This window comes from Armigeres subalbatus, chromosome 2 (genome assembly GCF_024139115.2).
Source record: "Armigeres subalbatus isolate Guangzhou_Male chromosome 2, GZ_Asu_2, whole genome shotgun sequence".
Lineage (NCBI taxonomy): Eukaryota > Metazoa > Arthropoda > Insecta > Diptera > Culicidae > Armigeres > Armigeres subalbatus.
In genome coordinates this window covers 63,204,072-63,222,506 of record NC_085140.1, presented here as the reverse complement: position 1 = coordinate 63,222,506, position 18,435 = coordinate 63,204,072, and the positions used below count along the sequence as shown (strand labels likewise).

Here is an 18,435-nt window from a genome sequence, read left to right as displayed (position 1 = left end):
CGGGACGGCTGCTGGTCGCTGGCTGGAATGGCTCGACTGCGTTGAGTGGAATAGAGGCTTCCTCACAGCTATTGTCAAAAGTGCGTCCCGGATCTTCTATGGCTCTACATTCCAACTGGAATTAAACTGTCCTGCTTTTTAACTTAGTATTCTATTAGCAGTCGAGAATGTTTCCCACCTAAAACATCCTAGACCGGGAGTATCGATCTCGTCATCTTCGGATTGGCAATCCTATGCCTTTGCTCACAAGGGTAACTGGAGACCCTCAAGGGATACTTGAATCATCTTGAAAGTTGAAACTGCACGTACCCATTTAACACAGTTCCGAGAAAATTGAAGACCCTTTGTATCCTTATTATAGAAACTTGCAGCCTTGGACTGGTTCATCTCTCACGAAGAAAAGATAATTTTAGATTGTAAGATTATGGTGATAGTCAATGTAATTCAAAACAATATTCATTTTTCTATTATATATTAATGTATTCCCACAGCAAAAAAACATCAGCTACAAGCAATAAAGATTAACCTACTCCAAAATGACACATTTTGCACACTATTGACCGGTTGATATGCTACTAGAACTTCTACTTCTTGGCCGCTTTCCGGGCAGGACGTGTTGGGGTGGAAGTGCTCCTCGTAGTAATGGCACTTTCGCCACTCAAAGGCGTCACCGCTACCCGTTTGTTTCGCACAGGACTCGTTGACGTTGACGAATCCTGACTGCCAACGGAGGAAACCGAGAGCGTTGCTGCCGGTGAACTGGAAATGCTGCCCTTGGAACGGCGGGTGGCAATGGTGCGTTTCACTTGATTTTTGGTGGTGCCACTTTGCGATTTATTCGTAGGGGTCGATGTTGAGGGTGAACCCTGTGCGGCTTTCTGGCGGGTCGAGGAAGATTTTTCTGATGCAGATGGCGGGACTGCTTTAGATGCTGAACGAGTGGACGTTTTCTCCGGTTTCTCACTAGAAGGAGTCTTGGGTTTCTCTAGTGACTTTCGAGTTGATACTCTTTCCGGAACAGACTTTCTCTTATCCTGGGGATCCTTTTTCGCAGTTGGTTCCTTTTCGGAATCTTTTTTGGATGAAGAAGGAGCTGTCGTCTCACCCTTGTTCAAATTTCTTCTGCTAGTCCGTAAAGCAGGGGAATCGGTTCGAGTTTTATCTGCTTTCTTAGTTGTACTCGTTTTGTTTTTACTCAAAGCCGTTTCACTAGGTTCCTTAGATTTTTCAGCGGATTCTGTAAGCTTTTCAGTTGAATCCTTGGATTTTTTATTTGATTTCTTGGACTTTTCAGCTAATTCTTTGGACTTTTCAGCTGATGCCTTAGATTTTTGGAGTGATTGCTTAGGCCTTTCTTCTGATTCTTTAGAATTATCATCGGATTTCTTAGACTTGTTAGTCCGTTCTTTTGAGGCTGATTTTTCTGCGGAGTCATTTTTCTCATTACTAGTCTCTAATCGTTTTGTTTTAGCAGCTGATGGAGTAAGCTTGTCGTCTATTTTCTTGGATGTTCCGCTTTCATCACTAGCAGAGCTTCGATTTTTTCTTCTGGCTGGGGGACTCGGCTCTAAGGGTTCGATACCGGTTAGACTTCCCCGTTTAGATCCGCGCGAGGCAGTCGTCACATCCGTGAGAGATTTGCGCGTCATTACCTTAGCGTTGATTATTTCTTTACGAGCAGTGTGGCGAGTACGCGGTTGTTCAGCTTTTGCGGCACTGAACGACTTCGCCATCGACTTGGCGGAAACTGCAGGAATTATCATTGAACGATCTCGGCGATTTGTCTGAAATTTTTAAAACAAAGATAAATAACATTTCACTACCGTTTATAAATTTATCAACATACCACAACATTTGGAGATGTATCGACAACATCGTCATCCTCCTCTTCTGTACTACCGTGAGAAATCTTTCTCTTCGAAGGTGTCCTCTGGGTTGGAGTGCTGTGTCCTTCCATGGGTTGCTGCGTCTCTGGAATTTCCAAGTGCAAAATAGAGCTATCTCCATCGATGGTTGAAACTCCAGAAATGTCCTGCGTAGAAGGAATTGCAAACGATTCTTCCATTGCGGTGTCAGCTTCTTCACTTTCTGGCGATTCTGGTGATTCGTCGCTTCCGCCCGTTTCGGATTCATCGTCGGGTTTACTCTTTTGCGCGATTGCTTTCTGTTTCTTTTGGTGCAGCTTCTTAGTGGCGTTGGCGTCCGGAACTTTGAATACGTTCCTGGACACATTTCTATCGGAAACATTCATCGATTTGCGCAGCGATTTCATTCCAGATGCATTGTCAGTGCCAAATGTGGTTGGAGTTTGTGGCACGATCGGCGAAGCTGGGGTAGGTTCCGTCGCTGGTTTGGCCGGAGAAGATTGTGTTAGTACACTGTCATCTTTTTGAAGAGAAGACTTGTTGATCTGAGGCACTTCTTTAGGGTCTTTGGGTTGTTCCTCTTCATCTAAGGCTACTTCTGGAGGTTCATCAGGGTCTGAAAGATGATCGGGATCATGTTCTTCGGGTGCAGCAGCCGGTGGTGCGCGAGATGAGGAGAATGTCAGTGACTCGCGATAGGTGCCATGAAGCATCTCTTTAAAGTCATTTAGATTCTTGACAATTTTAGGATCGAGTGTTTGCTCTTGAAGAATCTGATCGATGCAATGGATGATGTCATTCTTAAGTACTGCGTCGTCTGATATTTCCAAAGTTAAAAGCTCCTTGCTGAGTAGTTTTAACAGATCCTTGTAGTTAAGATTGTCCAGCATAATCTGCGAATATGAATTATAGCTATAATATAGATTTTAACAGTCGAGTGTATTTAAATGATCCTAACCTAACTAACTTGTAATGTCAATTACGCTAATTTTTCAATCTAACTGAATAGCCGGAGAAATTAATTCTATTCTTTTGGTCAGTTAGTAAATACGTAAAACGTTCATTAAAATATTCTTCTAGAGACTAAAAAACCAAGGATAAAAAAATCTGATGAATCATTTGAACTTTACCTGCAGAAAAGATATAGCGATCGTATTGTGCGGATTTAATCCCGGGCTGCAGAAAACCGGCTTGGTAGAGTCGATGACAAACTTCACCACGTGTTCCGGTTTTACTTCTTGCAGGGGGCTGTCGTTTGGCGCCTCCAATATAGTAAACAACGTATGCAGCAAAGCCTTTTGTAAAATTTCTTGTCGTTTCTTCTTGATCAAACACTCGAAAAATATGCCCAAGATTTGTTGAGTCTTCGGTTCGGTAGTTGGATTGAAATATTTGAGCAACAATTTTGACATGATGTCTTGCGAAGTGCAGTGACCATGCAGAATCAACCGACAGAAACCATCAACGATGGCCGAGCAAATAACATTATCCTCGCATGTTTCGAAAAAGTGAGTCATCATGCGCATCAAATTTACACCCGTTCCGGTGCTCGAAGTATTGGCTTCGTCCTCCTGGTCCAAATAGTCCATTGTGTTGTAGAGTTGGCGCGTGTTTTTTCTTGATTCGTCCTTCTTTGATTCGACATCGAAATGTTCGAATCCGTAATGGTCCATGAGCTCAAAAATGCCCTCAATCGAAGTCTGCCAGATTCTTGTACAGTGATTACGGAAAAATTGATGGTACAACAATTGGAACGTTTCTTTTGATAATCCATCGTACAACATGCTGAACGCAACCGAACATCGTAGGGCCCAATCTCTGGTGGCAATCTCAGCGGATTCGACGTAACGATTGATGAATGTTTTATACAGGTCGCATACAATCGGCGTTAGCGATTGCACTGTTGAGCTGTTTACGAGATAGAACGATATCTGCAAGCATTTGTTAATGGTTGCATTAGTGATCTTCTTAGATCTAAGCATTGATTCCCTAAACAGGGAACTTCCTTCGCTAGTGGATGAAACCTCCAACAAAATTGGTTTCAACAGTGTGGCATATTCTTCGTTTGCTACATTCAGCTCTTCGGCTACTTTTTGTGCACCAGCGTAGTCCTTTCGATTGACCTTTTCCATCTCTTGTTCTTTCAAGTCCATAATCGTCAGCCGAAGCCGAGAGATCTTCATTTGGAGGCTCTTGTCAGGGTTCTTTTCAAGATATTCCTCTACCAGCGAACGCGACGAGTTAGACACATCGGTTCGAGACGGCTCCAGTACGCTGTTGACTAAATCGACAAAGAATTTGAACCGTGTTTCAACATCTCCGATCAGTCGTTCGAAAATCGACAGAATGATTTTCACATTGTCCTCGTCCAGCTCACAACAGCAAAGAACCTCTGCCAGGATTTTCTTCAACGTTTCTCGACCGAATTCATCACCGAAATCATAAGAATCCACAATTTCTAACAGGATTTGCAACATCGATTGGAAGTACATTTTTTGCAATTTGTCGGTGATCATAGAAGGATCTTCCGCCAGCAAACGAATATAGTTGCATGCAGTAGGAGTCTCGGCGAATCTGTAATAATAAAGACAGCGCTATAATTGTACTACATTTCTACGATAATGAGAATTCGATCATTGAAGCACTGAAGTTGGCGACTCGTTAGAAAGAACTTGCTGATTGAGTTCAAAAACTGCCGATTTTTCGAATTCGAAAAAAGTTACAGGACAATTTGGTACTTCTGACAGGTGACTTTCTCGAACTTTACAGATTGTTTATTACCGAACTTTCTGCTGTTGAGATTCCGGTGAAATTTCACCGAAATCTGTGAAATATTTTAAGTGTGAGGGCTTAGTATTTATGCTTTTACTTACACTTTGATGTAGTTGCAGAACGTAGACAGATCGACCATCAAGCTATCCAACTCATCAGATTCCGTTTTCTGAAGGAATTCCAACAAAGCCTGCCAGCAAACTGCAGTTTCTATCGTTAGGTTTTCCAGTGGGACGGTTTTATCGTCCTCACGCATACCCAACATGGTCATAGCATCTGCAATTCCATATTTCCTGCAAAGGAAAAAATCATAATTTCAGTAATTCTTTATTTATCACATAACTTTTTCACATATACTCACGAGAAAATCTCAAACAGCGCAAGTTTCCCAGTAGTACGGAAGCGTTTCAACTCCTTTTCGTCGGCATCGATCTTCAGCGCCTTAACAAACGCCACATAGTCCTTCTGGTACGATTCGAACCACTGGGGAATCATCACGTTTTTGACCACCTTCCTGACCGCTTCCGAATGGTCGTTCAGCCCTTGCTCCAGAAATGTCAAACGCTGCGCCACCTTGTACTGTTTAACCGGGTAGCTGCTCATCTGCAGGTACGTATGCCGACGGACACGTTCTTCCACATCCCACAGCCGCTCGATGATGTACGGAATGGTACGGTAGTTGCGCCCCAGCGATGAAATAATCGTTTGGCGAACCTTCGGAGATGGATCTGTATCCAGATGGTAGATGTACGTTCTAAAAACGCAGTCTTCGGGGTCGTCCGGGTTTTGTAATCTTTGCAGGGCCAGCACGGCTTGGACGCGCACATTCGGCGCGACATCGCGCATCCGCTCCAACATGTATCGCAGAATTTTATCGCAGATATCGTCATCCAAAGAAGCTTCCGGTCCCATAGCGTTCAGCACCAGATTAACGAACTGACAAATACGGAAACGGACTATTGCAGCAGGGCTAATGGTGTTTAGTAACCAATCAAACGCCGTTATGATAATCGGATGGGTAATATCCTGCTCGCTGTGATCGGGATCAGCGATGAATTTGGCACAAAGTTTAAGTCTGTTGTTTGCGTATTCGTTGGTTTCGTCATGCTGCATGGCACCTTTAAGCGATTGGATATAGGACTTCATGAAAGACTCATGGGCGACCTGCAAAACAAAGCAAATACTGAATTATATGTACTTATGTTGTGGTTTAGCATTTTCCTGCCCAAATAGAACAGTTCCAAGAAGTACAGCATGCTAGAGTCAAATAAGTAACGTACCGTGGAAGCACCATATTTGAAGCAGGTTCAAATTTTACGCACTTTCATATAAACTGATTCATAAAACTTATTTCCGCCAAAAATATATCAAAGAATCAAGCTTTATTGGTTTTATTTCCTCTTCTTCTTTGCATATATGGCATAAAAAGCATATTGATGAAGAATCAACGTACCCGAATAAAATATATTGAGGTCATACTCATTTTTTTGCTTTCTTAGCCACGATGCTAAGGATCGAATGATCATTTTTTCGCGCAAACTATTTTTGTGATAATCTTTGACCCCTACCTACAAACAGCTGAGAATTATGAGTAAGATTTCCCTTTTAAGCTGAACATTGCAACATTGGAACGCATTTTTCGACCCAAAATGTTGTGCGTCAAATTAGGCTTACAATGCATTGTGATGTTCTTAATTAATCTTATCAGACAAATAGACAAGGCAGTGCTAAGAAACCTAAATAAAACTCTTAGTAAATGCAATATGTATTTATTTTATTTGAGCTAACTCTCTACTTCTTAGAATATTAGTCAACATTGGATTATTCCGCTAGGTGTCCAGCCCATGTTAGTAAGCCTTACGCTGTCATCGATTTAGATGCGTTTTTTTCACGCGTTTCTTACATACAGTATTTGGTAGGGTTAGGCGGGGCAAGATGGGTCAGGGCCGTTTTTGAGCAACGTATACATTTTATTGTGAAGATTATGACTTTGAAGGATGAATAATTTGATTCTACTTTATTGTCACTCGATTTGATGATAAAGTTTCATTTTGGTAGAGTATGGCAAGGTAAAATATTTTTGAGCATTGTTTCTTGTGTAATCTCATCGAGCAATCAAAATTTTAAACATTTTTAGTAATACAGTGAAAGTATCATAAGTAATGTAGGCGATGTTGTACTAACTGCGTTGAAATAAATAAATTTGATCGAAAATTAGACATTCTAACATGAATTTGCAAATGGGGCAAAATGAGTCAGCACTGAAAAATATAGTTCGTATTCCAAACATTTTTTCCATTGCTGATTAAATCATTTTAGGGTTGCTTTTGAGCATAATGATGTTAATTTGTTAATTAGAAATGTATATTTTTTTGTCTTAAGGAAAGCAATACACGAACGGCTTGTTTTCATAAGAAATAGCAGACATTTTTAAATATAGTGTTATTTCTTAATCCAAAGCTTTAAAATCCTTTTTTATTTAATAAAATCATTGGCAATAAACTAATCTGTATGTAATTTAATTTTGTAAATGAAAACAATATTAATTGCTGAATTTAAAGGTGAAAGGTGGCCCATGTTGCCCCGCTGTTTGACCCATCTTGCCCTGGCATTTTTTGATTGATAGAAAAATAGACTTCTAGTAGATATAGTAGATTTTTTGCCATTTCGTACAGATTATGAGCTATTACTTACTTATTATGAGCTATTTTTATAGATCCACGTTGAAAAGCTAAATTAAAATGTTTCTATTTTAAGGCATTGATGGTTCTCCTTCCGTGAAAGAAAATCGAATATCGATTCTTCATTTTAGGACCCAATTATAAAACTTCATGCGGGTATTTAGCATAGCATTAGCATTAGCATTGTTACGGTGTAATTCGTAGATTGGACACTAGTGATACTCATGTTTTACTTTTGAGATTCTTATCTAGAATGCTATCAGAAATCAAGAAGGGGAGTGGTCCTTCATTCCAGTCTTAAACAAAAATAACAAAAGCATGAGGATTACTACTCCTGGCCACGCCCATCTTCACCGTAACTAGGGAGAGGAAGGAAGTGTTGATGTAGTACTTACTTAACGAGAGGCCACCGACTTAGCGACACCCTCATAAGTACAACGGAGTTGGATAATGAGGAAGGTATTCGTTGGGTCAGGATTTGCCTGTAGCTGGCAATGTAACCGTGGTAGATCTTACCCCGTAACACACCACGTAAAGGTATCTACCCAGCATTACGGGTAAACTTCATGCGGGTATTAAAGAATAAACACATTTTCAATTTGTTACTCTGTCCCTATCCAAGCAGCTAGTCGTGCAACCCTGATTGAATAGGAAATCAAAAATATATGCCTGGTTTTCTTATATAATCTATACTACTGCGATTCGCATAAGAGTCCCATGCAGGGATTAAACTTATCATTTCCGAATTCTTTATCATGTTCCGAATTCTGCCTCTGGAATAAGTTATTGGCTGAATACTAATGATAATGAAATAAAGTTCAATCCCTGGTCTCATGTTGATTTTTGACGATTTTGATTTTCTTCCAGAAACAAGCATAAAATGACCTCACCTTACGATTGTGATGACTCACCAGTAGAGTGGCCCAGCCTTGCATGGGGAGAAAAAAAAGTTGTCGAATTCTACGGGGCACCCCCCAGGATTGTGCCTTTGGGTAAGAAAATCAATCTCTGAAAATTTCAGCTCAATCGCTTGTTGCATAAGCTGGCGCATTTGATTTGAAGATTGTATGGTGGTTTCAGCCAAAATGCATAGAAAAATACACCTCCATCACTCCTTCGTTAAGGAAATTGGTTCGGTATGCCCGATTGAGCACAGAATTGCAACAAAGGCAGTTGATATGTTAAAGATCAATTCCACAGAACATTTTATGATGATTAAATGATTTATTAAGAGTTGCGCTGTGCACTTTCGAATTCATTGATTGTTATGAAAAACGTGCGCATGTTATCAAAGGAGGAGGTCACTGTTTAAACACGGTAGTGAGGCACTGGCTAGAGCGCTGCACTGGGTGATTACCAAGGTTTGGGAGGATGAGGTTCTGCCGCAGGAGTGGATGGAAGGTGTCGTGTGTCCCATCTACAAAAAGGGCGATAAGCTGGATTGTTGCAACTACCGCGCAATCACATTGCTGAACGCCGCCTACAAGGTACTCTCCCAAATTTTATGCCGCCGACTAACACCAATTGCAAGAGAGTTCGTGGAGCAGTACCAGGCGGGGTTTATGGGTGAACGCTCTACCACACACCAGGTGTTCGCCATACGTCAGGTATTGCAGAAATGCCGCGAATACAACGTGCCCACACATCATCTATTTATCGACTTCAAAGCCGCATATGATACCGTGAGCGTGCCTAATTAGTAATTATGCGCGGCTCCTAATTCTGCGCACTTTAACACTACATTTTTTAAAATTTTCTTTACTGTTATTATTATATTTACTTACATGTCATCAAAATGTTGGGAATTTATTGTTGTCATGGGCAGATAATAAAGCAATAAATTAGCGTTGATAACGGGAATATTAAGAAAAACAAAATCGGTAAACCGAAAAATGTCAAAAAATGGCCTTCATTAGCAGCAGCGCTAAAACCCACGTGAACAAATTTTTCCCGAATTCGAGCAAAAAAAAATTCGGACTCATTTTTTTAAAAGCGAAGTGCAAAAGCAGCTTATATTTCATATTTCAAAATTCTGGAATAAAACGAGAAGAGCGAAAAAATGCGTAGATAGATTATCCGGAAAGAGACAAGGGATATCTGCTACTTGGCATTGCGCACCACAACTCCACTGAGCGTTTTATAAACTTCGAGGTACCTATCTAATCTAAATGTGTATATCACGTGACTAGCACGAATAATATTCCCTGAAAAATCGACATAATTCCTCACTAGGTGATTTCTTAGGTCGGACTAGCGTTCCGACATTTGAGAAAATAGCACTTTGGGCAATATTAGCATTTATGAATGACTGGTCTTATTATTCGCGTTGGATTACATTTATTTCCATTCCATATAAATATCCGATTTGATCGGAATAAAAAATTGCCTTTTCATTAATGGCGAACTTTAGTAAATAAGGCAAAACAGTGATTTGACCATTGGCATGAACACAATAACCGATCTGAAGAGTTGTCTTAACGGAAAAAATGGATCGTCGAAAGCAACTTGTGGCGATGGCGAGGCGAGCAATGGCTTTGAAAAATGAACGTATTTCGACCACAACTGTGTGGTCGTCTTCAGTGTCTTGTACTTGACTCGACTCGAAGTCGAGTCAAGTACAAGACACTGAAGACGACCACACAGTTGTGGTCGAAATACGTATCTGCAAAGATAACGAAAATTAACTGGTGGAATTAAATGGACAGTACTTAATTCGTCTTAGACGGTTTAATACATTCCACTAAACGAGCTTAATATATTTTTCTGATATATTCTTAGTTAATTTAATCAAAATTTTCATGATTCATATTCTTCCGTATATTATAGTTACACATCTACTACCTAAACGTATTCATAAATCATAATGGTTTTTCGATAACAACGATTTTATTTCAAAATTTTCTTAAATGCGCAGAATATGGTACCTCCACGGTACAATCGATCGGGACCAGCTATGGCAGCTAATGCACGAAAACGGATTTCCGGATAAACTGATACGGTTGATCGAAGCGACGATGGATCGGCTGATTTGCGTAGTTCGAGTTTCAGGGGCATTCTCGGGTCCCTTCGAAACGCGTAGAGGGTTACGGCAAGGTGATGGTTTTTCGTGTCTGCTATTCAACATCGCTTTGGAGGGAGTAATACGAAAGGCAGGGATTGACACGAGTGGAACGAATTTCACGAGGTCCGACCGGTTATTTGGTTTCGCCGACGATATTGATATCATGGCACGTAACTTTGAGAGGATGGAGGAAGCCTACATCAGACTGAAAAGCGAAGCTAAACGGATTCGACTAGTCATCAACACGTCAAAGACGAAGTACATGATAGGAAGGCTCAAGAGAGGTCAATGTAAGCCACCCACCACGAGTTTCTATCAGTGGTGACGAAATCGAGGTGGTTGAAGAATTTGTGTACTTGGGCTCACTGGTGACCGCCGATAACGATACCAGCAGAGAAATTCTAAGACGCATAGTGGCTGGAAATCGTACGTACTTTGGACTCCGCAAGACGCTCCGATCGAATAGAGTTTGCCGCCGTACTAAACTGACTATCTACAAAACGCTTATTAGACCGGTAGTTCTCTACGGACACGAGACCTGGACGATGATCGTGGAGGACCAACGCGCACTGGGAGTTTTCGAAAGGAAAATGTTGCGTACCATCTATGGTGGGGTGCAGATGGCGGACGGTACGTGAAGGAGGCGAATGAACCACGAGTTGCATCAGCTGTTGGGAGAACCATCCATCGTTAACACCGCGAAAATCGGAAGACTGCGGTGGGCCGGGCACGTAGCCAGAATGTCGAACAGTAATCCGATGAAAATGGTTCTCGACAACGATCCGACGGGAACAAGAAGGCGAGGTGCACAGCGGGCAAGGTGGATCGATCAGGTGGAGGACGATTTGCGGACCCTCCGCAGACTGCGTGGTTGGCGAAGTGCAGCCATGGACCGAACTGAATGGAGAAGACTTTTATGTGCAGAACAGGCCACTCCGGCTTTAGTCTGGTAATAATAATAATAATTTCTGCGTCAAATGGTTAGGTATTTGTTTCCCCACCCCTCCTGCCCCCTCCTTTTCTATTTTATGTTTCCAAATTTAAACCAACGTGATAATACAGGGTGTCGACTCAAATTTAAGAATCAAATTCCCTGACTTTCCAGACCATTCCTCTAAGAATTCCAGGTATGAGAAATGTTTTTTTTTTTCAATTCCTAGAAGCGTATGAAAATCTCTTCATGTGTGAATCCTTGAAATCCATATGAGTTCCTGAGCTACTGGAAGCCTAATAACTTCTAGAAACAGAACATTAAGGATTTTTAGAATATCGTAGGTAGTTCTTGTCGTTCACATAGTTTCAAGTAAATGCGCATAACTCCTGAAAGATTTTCATAATCCACATCTTTCTAAAATTGGCTCCAATTAAAGTTATAACTTTTCTGGTGCCTTCATCTACCATTGGGAATTCTCACGGACTCCCTTGAGTCGCAAAAGACCTCCAAGACTATTGACGGACAACTTCAAATCGTTGAAGTTTTCCTTATTATTCAGGAAATTTGTGTGAAATCTTTTGACACAACTTATGAATTCTTTCCAAACAGTCGGATGTTTCTAGATATCCTTCTAATGCCGTTAAAATTTTTACGGATTAGGTATTTTCATGAACACCGAGAAACCTCCACTGGCTCTCAAGTATAGAATTCTTATTCACACTCTGTGGAGTTTTTGGACTTCTAAAAGAAGTTACAGACCAAACGGGCTTGGTAGTCATATGGCTACTGCTTCTGCCTCATACGCAGGAGGTCGTGGGTTCAATCCCAGGTCCGTTCCATTCTACTACTTTGTATCTTTCTCTTTATTTCTCATGTTCTAGCCATCGCTAGAACTGGAAATGGACTTCCATACCGTTTCCATTACTATTCCTATACCTTCAACTTGAGTATTCTATCAGTAATCTGCTAGAATTGGAAATGAACTATAGAGCTCGTTTCCTACATCCAATTAGAAATTCCATCAGTTACCTTCTCCTATCTATCACATTGGCAGCTCGTTAACCAAGACGGACCTCTGCCTCTCCAACCCAACCTATAAATTCCAACAAATTCCGCATGAACTCGTGGCAAGTGCAGAGGTATATTCGGCTTGCAGTGGGCGAGTGATTGCATCATCATTTCCTCCCCCTTCCCTACATTGACTTGCATTCTGACGTGGCAGGCGCCAGTATGACCTAACAAATGAGATCACCAGTACTTGTACATTGAAGATGTGTGCTAGTCCCAAGCAAACATCTGTTGGTTCCCTGTGCAAGAACAGCTGATCTGGTCATAATGGAGTAGCAACTACGAGCAGTCAATCAAGCTCAAGCTCAAGCTCAAGCTAAAAGAAGTTACAGACCAATACCTACAAGCTCACATAAATCTATGCAGCATTTACAGTAAGCACAGCAAAATATTCTAACCACTGAAATACTTTCAATATTTTGATCAGAATACACTCAGGTCGTAAAGCAATGGTCCCATCCAAAATATGCATAGAATATTAGGTCGTGATTAGATTAGTGGCATAACTAGTCTTAAATGCTAAGGGGAGCTACACCTACTCCATTTATTTGATTGATTTTATGTTGTTTTTCAAAAATGGTCTTGGAGTTTCAGTATTGCTTTATTTATAGAAAAGCAGACAACTGCAACAAAGACTCCTTGGCATCACCTGTCATAAGACGAGTTTGAACAATCCCATTGAATTCCACCACTTAATTGTATCCTGACAGATACGTATTTCGACCTCAACAGTAAGGCCGTCTTCAGTGTCTTGTACTTGACTCGACTCGACAAGACACTGAAGACGGCCTTACTGTTGAGGTCGAAATACGTATCTGTCAGGATACAATTAAGTGGTGGAATTCAATGGGATTGTTCAAACTCGTCTTATGACAGGTGAAAACATTCCACTAAAAAGCTCAAAATAATTTTCTTATCTCCTTGGGATATTTTTTATATGAATCCCTTCACGAAGACATTCAATTCAAATTTGAGTAAACACCATACAATCTACCAAGTTTTGGAGCGGACCTTTTGAAAAAATCTACTGAACATCCATCGAGGAGCTTCAGGATAAAAACTATCTATATTTATGTTTCAGTGAGAATTCTGAATTAATTTCTGGAGAAAATTCTCAAAGATCAACCAGAATATTTCCTGATAAAGTTGTTTTATAAACATCAAAAGCTGTGAATGTGAAACTGAAACATTATTATTGACAACAACTTTATCTTCCTCTTGCGTCCGAGCATGATTTTGGAGTATCGAGTAACGTTTAATTGAGAACATCGCCACCTACGTTCATGAGGTAGACCGTATGTTGCTTTTATCCGTTATCATTCTCTCTACATGACCATTAATTTGTCCACCTAAGGACGTGAGGATCGACTAATGACTTTATAAGCCCGTCATCAAATGGAAGTTACCTACAGAATCTTGTTTGAAGATGATGCCGATACTGTGGAGTGCCGTCACAGGTCTACAAAGATACTATTCGGCGTTTTCTTTTAACAAGCTCCCAAATATCTAGTTGTTGGTTGTAGGTTGAACATGTTTGGTGATTGTTTGTTGAACGGCTCTGAACTATGCCCTATTTCAGCCATTTGATTCAGTTTCGACTGCTTTCACTAGATATATTTGGGCGTTACATTTTCTTCAATAGGTAATGTGATATATTAGGTTTTTCATTAGAGTTGGTTACTAATCAGCAATTGGAATTTATCAAGATAGATCGCATTTAATGAATTTTTCCTATATCATAAATACAACAACATAGTTTGATAAGGAATTGCTTTTGCGATTGATGATTAAGTATTTGAACAAACTTCCAGAACTTCTTGGTTGATGGGAACATGACTCAAACGCTAATAATAAGGATACTGCAAAAAAATCAAATCAACTCCGACACAAAACCACACCATCTAAATAATCTAATATTAAAGGGGACAATATGGATCAGGTCTCAACAGTGACCATTTGAGCAACGTGGCTTTGGGACGTGGCTGTTATTGCTTAGAGATTAATAGAAACAAACTCTATTACCATGGGGAACATGAAAAGGGTCCGGAGTAGACTTTTAGTCTAGAGACTGCCAACGGCCACACACAAAAATAAGCTTTATAGCTTGATAGTGAAAGTGGTTTTCGACTGTAACTGCCTCGAAGTATTGTTTATCGGCTATGAAGTCTGATGAACAGCTAAAACGTTATATTAATTCTGATCCGACGTTTCAGTACCTTGATTGGTCCTTTTTGAATAGATTAAAATTGGTTCAGAGTTCCATTGTCATAAGTAAGTTTAGTATACTGTTCGAATTAATAAAAAATCACTATAAATTTTCAATATTGGGTTTTGTGATTTTTTTTCCAAGGTCAGCTCAATTAAAATTCCCTGACATTCCAGGTCCAAAATGAAATTCCCTGACTTTCCAGGTTTTTCCAGTACCGTTTTATAAGTACCGTGAAGTACCCTAATTTCGCGCACTTAAGATCTGACAAAGTTAAAACGTTCATTAAAAAACATGTAGTGGCCATTTGGAAACATTTGCTACTGCATCACGTAGTAGAAGGATTCTAGGTTCTCAAAAAAATGTTACTTGCAAATTTTGCTGCTATTTAAAAAAAATTGGAGTATGAATCCGAGACCGTTGTATGCTCCTTATTTCGCGCAAGAAAATAGGATAGTTCCTAATTTCGCGCAAAAGTGTTCCTAACTTCGCTCATGTTTGGAATTTAATATTGTTATTGGTTTGATGAAATATAATCAATTAACCAATAGAAGCATGCATCCATTGTTCAAAATATGCAGATAACGGTATCAGACAGCCGTCAGTGACCCATTCTTTAGTCGAAATGATATGTGCCTATATTTCGACCCTGGAGCTTTGCTTAGATTTTACTTCATGCATTTTAGTTGACACAAGTCATAATTCCTAAAATATCGTTTGCTTCTGAAATATAAACCATATTTTAAGAAAAAAGGCATTGTATGAGCAATGTTTAGCTGGTGTATAAAAAAAGTTTAAATTTTCGAGACGTCATGAAAGAAAGTCTTAAATTCCGCTATCTCTTACATAGGACATCTTCAAATATGTGTTTTATTCAAGACATCTTCAATATTATATACATTATCGAAAAAGCTGCTGTAGTTTTAGCTGCCGCATCATTTTACACATCGCATATTTTAGCATCATTTTACACATCGGATTTGGTAGCTATTGCAGGCACTGATTTTTTTTTCAAGTCAACATTAGTCGATGTCGGTGGTTATCCGCCTGAAAATTAGATAAACAGCGTATGGGAATGAACTTTTCGGGTTCTATTCAGTGTAAAACTGTGCTGTGTATTATATTGCTTTTGTTTCATTAGAATGTTGCAAATGTAACTACGCAACAACAATAAACGAAATTAGGCACCATAATTACTCTCATATACCTAATTTCGCTCACAAAGCAAAAGTCTAAATAAACACAAAATACATAAAATTTTACATTTTTCAATAGTAATAACGAATAAACATATCCAACAGAGCATAATGGATACAAATATTTCCAAAAAGTAGCCAGTTGTGTACAGTAAAATCATTTGTTTACTTTGGTCATGTTCTTTATCGCTGTGCTAAGCACAAGCAAATATGGCGGTCGATGGGAGGATCAAATTGAAATAATTTTATTTGGTGTACTAAACCAAGTTTGTTTTTCAAATTTTTTCGTGAAAAACATTCAACAACAATGATATTTTGTAATCCTCCAGATTTTTCAATTTTGACTATGGTACCTAAAAATTGAAAAAAATAAATGATTTTATAATGCGCGAAGTTAGGGCGCGCGCGTAATTAGGGCACATCACGGTATAAATCCTCTGAAAAGTTTCTAAGCTATAACAAACTTCATCGTAGCGATCCCGAACTGTCTGAACATCTATCATGTACATAAACACAACCGTTTCTATCTCTACAAACAATTCTCTAATAAATAGGTTCCATAGCAGTCGCTAGAACCGGAAGCGGTCAATAAGCCGCTCCATACTCTCCTTCTCTATCTTCTATTCTCTCACATTTTTACTACCCTGAAACTAAACTGTTTCGGACCCCTTATGGGTCTGAAGCAGAGGACGGGACGCTCGAGCCTACCAATCAGTGGATGGAAAGGTCCGTTGTGATAAAGGGTCTATCACAAGCCTCGGATAACCTGGAATAAGTTTTCCACGAATCGAGTTCACATTGATTTCATGAGTTCTATATATTTCTATATATTCGTCACGTTGGAAATTTAAGCCAGCAGTGTAATAACGTATTGCCTAGTGTCATACAACGTAGATTGGCCACGGCCCGGGGATACGTTGAGTATAACAAAAATAACAATGTATACAGATAAAAAATAGTATGCCAAATTTTTAGAAAGATTGCAGGTATTATCAATTTATTAGATTTTTTTCTTATTTCTACATGTAGAACGAGTTTGAAAAATTCAGCGGCATCTTACTCAAGTTGAAGAAAACTGACATAAGACGCTTATGCGAATAGAAGCAGTATATTTGTTAATAGTTGTGGGTAATCTTTATTGAAAGACCAAACTTAATTCACCGAGATGTGATACTGCCTTTCTCGCATTTAGCCAAGACACCAACCTTATATGGCGCTGATACAGTTCGTTGTACCAATTTCCTAAATAATGACCCGTTTACATATTTGCTACTCTAGCGGACATTGCACTATATGACAATACTAGCGCAAAATTAGCATAATGTAAACGCTTATTAGCAAAGACAGTACCTGTTTACATTGTGCTAGTATTGTCGGATAGTGCATTGTCCGCTAGAACTAGCAAATATGTAAACAAGCCATTATAACGGATCGTTATCAAATTCAATAGTGATCAACTATACTGCCGTCATACAGATAGTTGTCCCATGTTTGATGGGATTTCTTATGTACATGGGACAGTTATGCGTATAACGGCAGTATTCTGCCGTGAATCGCATATCTGTTCAAACTTTGCAGGGCTTCCTATTCATAAGGGACAAATATGCGATTCACGGCAGTATAGGCTTTACCACATTTTGAATGCAACTTGTTGCTAGAAAATCGGTTGAGGATTACTATACGAAAAGTTGTCTAATGTTTTTTGTAGCTTTTGTGCATACACACGGACAGACAGACATTTGCTTAGCTCGTCCAGCTGAGTCGATTGGTATGTAACACTACGGGTCTCCAATACTTTATAAAAAGATCGTTTTCGGAGTGAAATGATAGCCCTTCGGTACAACTTTGTTGTATAAGAAAGGCGCTTAATTGATTGAGTTTTAACATACTTTCAGAGTGCGTCAAAATAGGAACAACTTTGCATCAAATAAAGGAACATGGTAAAATTAGTGCGTCAATTTGGGCACATCAAGTACCATATAAAAGCAGATTAAAAAACTAAGAAATAAACTTATATTTTAAAGTTTGTGTACAAATAACACATTCTATAATAGTAGAAAGCTTGTTATGTAGAATATTTAGCGAATTCATTTTGCGATTATTTTTAAAATAATGATTCTCTTAAAAAAAATTTCAACTGCGTCAAATATTATGCCTCCACGGTAATATGCATAATATGCTTCCACTTACCGACGGATAGATGTTCTTCAGTTCCTTGATCAGCTTTGCGTGGCTTGTTTCGTTTTCTTGCGCGTTCAGAATGGTCTGTATTACGGCAACACTAAACTTTGCTTTGTCAGGCGAACTGACCGGGACGACCACTTTAATTTTACGTTTTCTGGGAGCCATATTATATTCACTATGATAAATTACTGTTCTATTAAAATTAGTATACTGATTTATGAACTTTGTCAAATAAAAGAAATTTTATTTACGAGTGACGCCGTTAGCGGTATTTTTTGGTCCGACATCGGCTTATGTTTTGACAGTTTATAATTTTGATAGCGGTTTATTGATATTTTTTAAATTTTGTGTTGGTTTACAGCGGTTTATTTCCATCAAACTCAGCCGAGGGAGCGGTAACACATCAGGGATGCCATCTTATTTGTTTAAACCAGAGTGTACTCTCAGGCAAATATTTTTTATTTATAT

At 39.4% G+C, this 18,435-nt stretch overlaps 1 protein-coding gene across 1 annotated transcript; it reads right to left on the bottom strand.

Moving 5' to 3' along the window:
* Positions 1–459: 459 nt before the first annotated feature.
* LOC134208744 (condensin complex subunit 3) lies at positions 460–18,275 on the bottom strand. The gene is made up of 6 exons (XM_062684635.1): positions 17,974–18,275; positions 4,999–5,801; positions 4,739–4,930; positions 2,996–4,439; positions 1,847–2,758; positions 460–1,784 (listed from the first exon to the last, which is right to left on the bottom strand). The coding sequence occupies exons 1-6, from the start codon at positions 18,130–18,132 to the stop codon at positions 585–587; spliced, it is 4,710 nt and encodes a 1,569-aa protein (XP_062540619.1). The 5' UTR covers positions 18,133–18,275; the 3' UTR covers positions 460–584.
* Between the last annotated feature and the right edge of the window lie 160 nt (positions 18,276–18,435).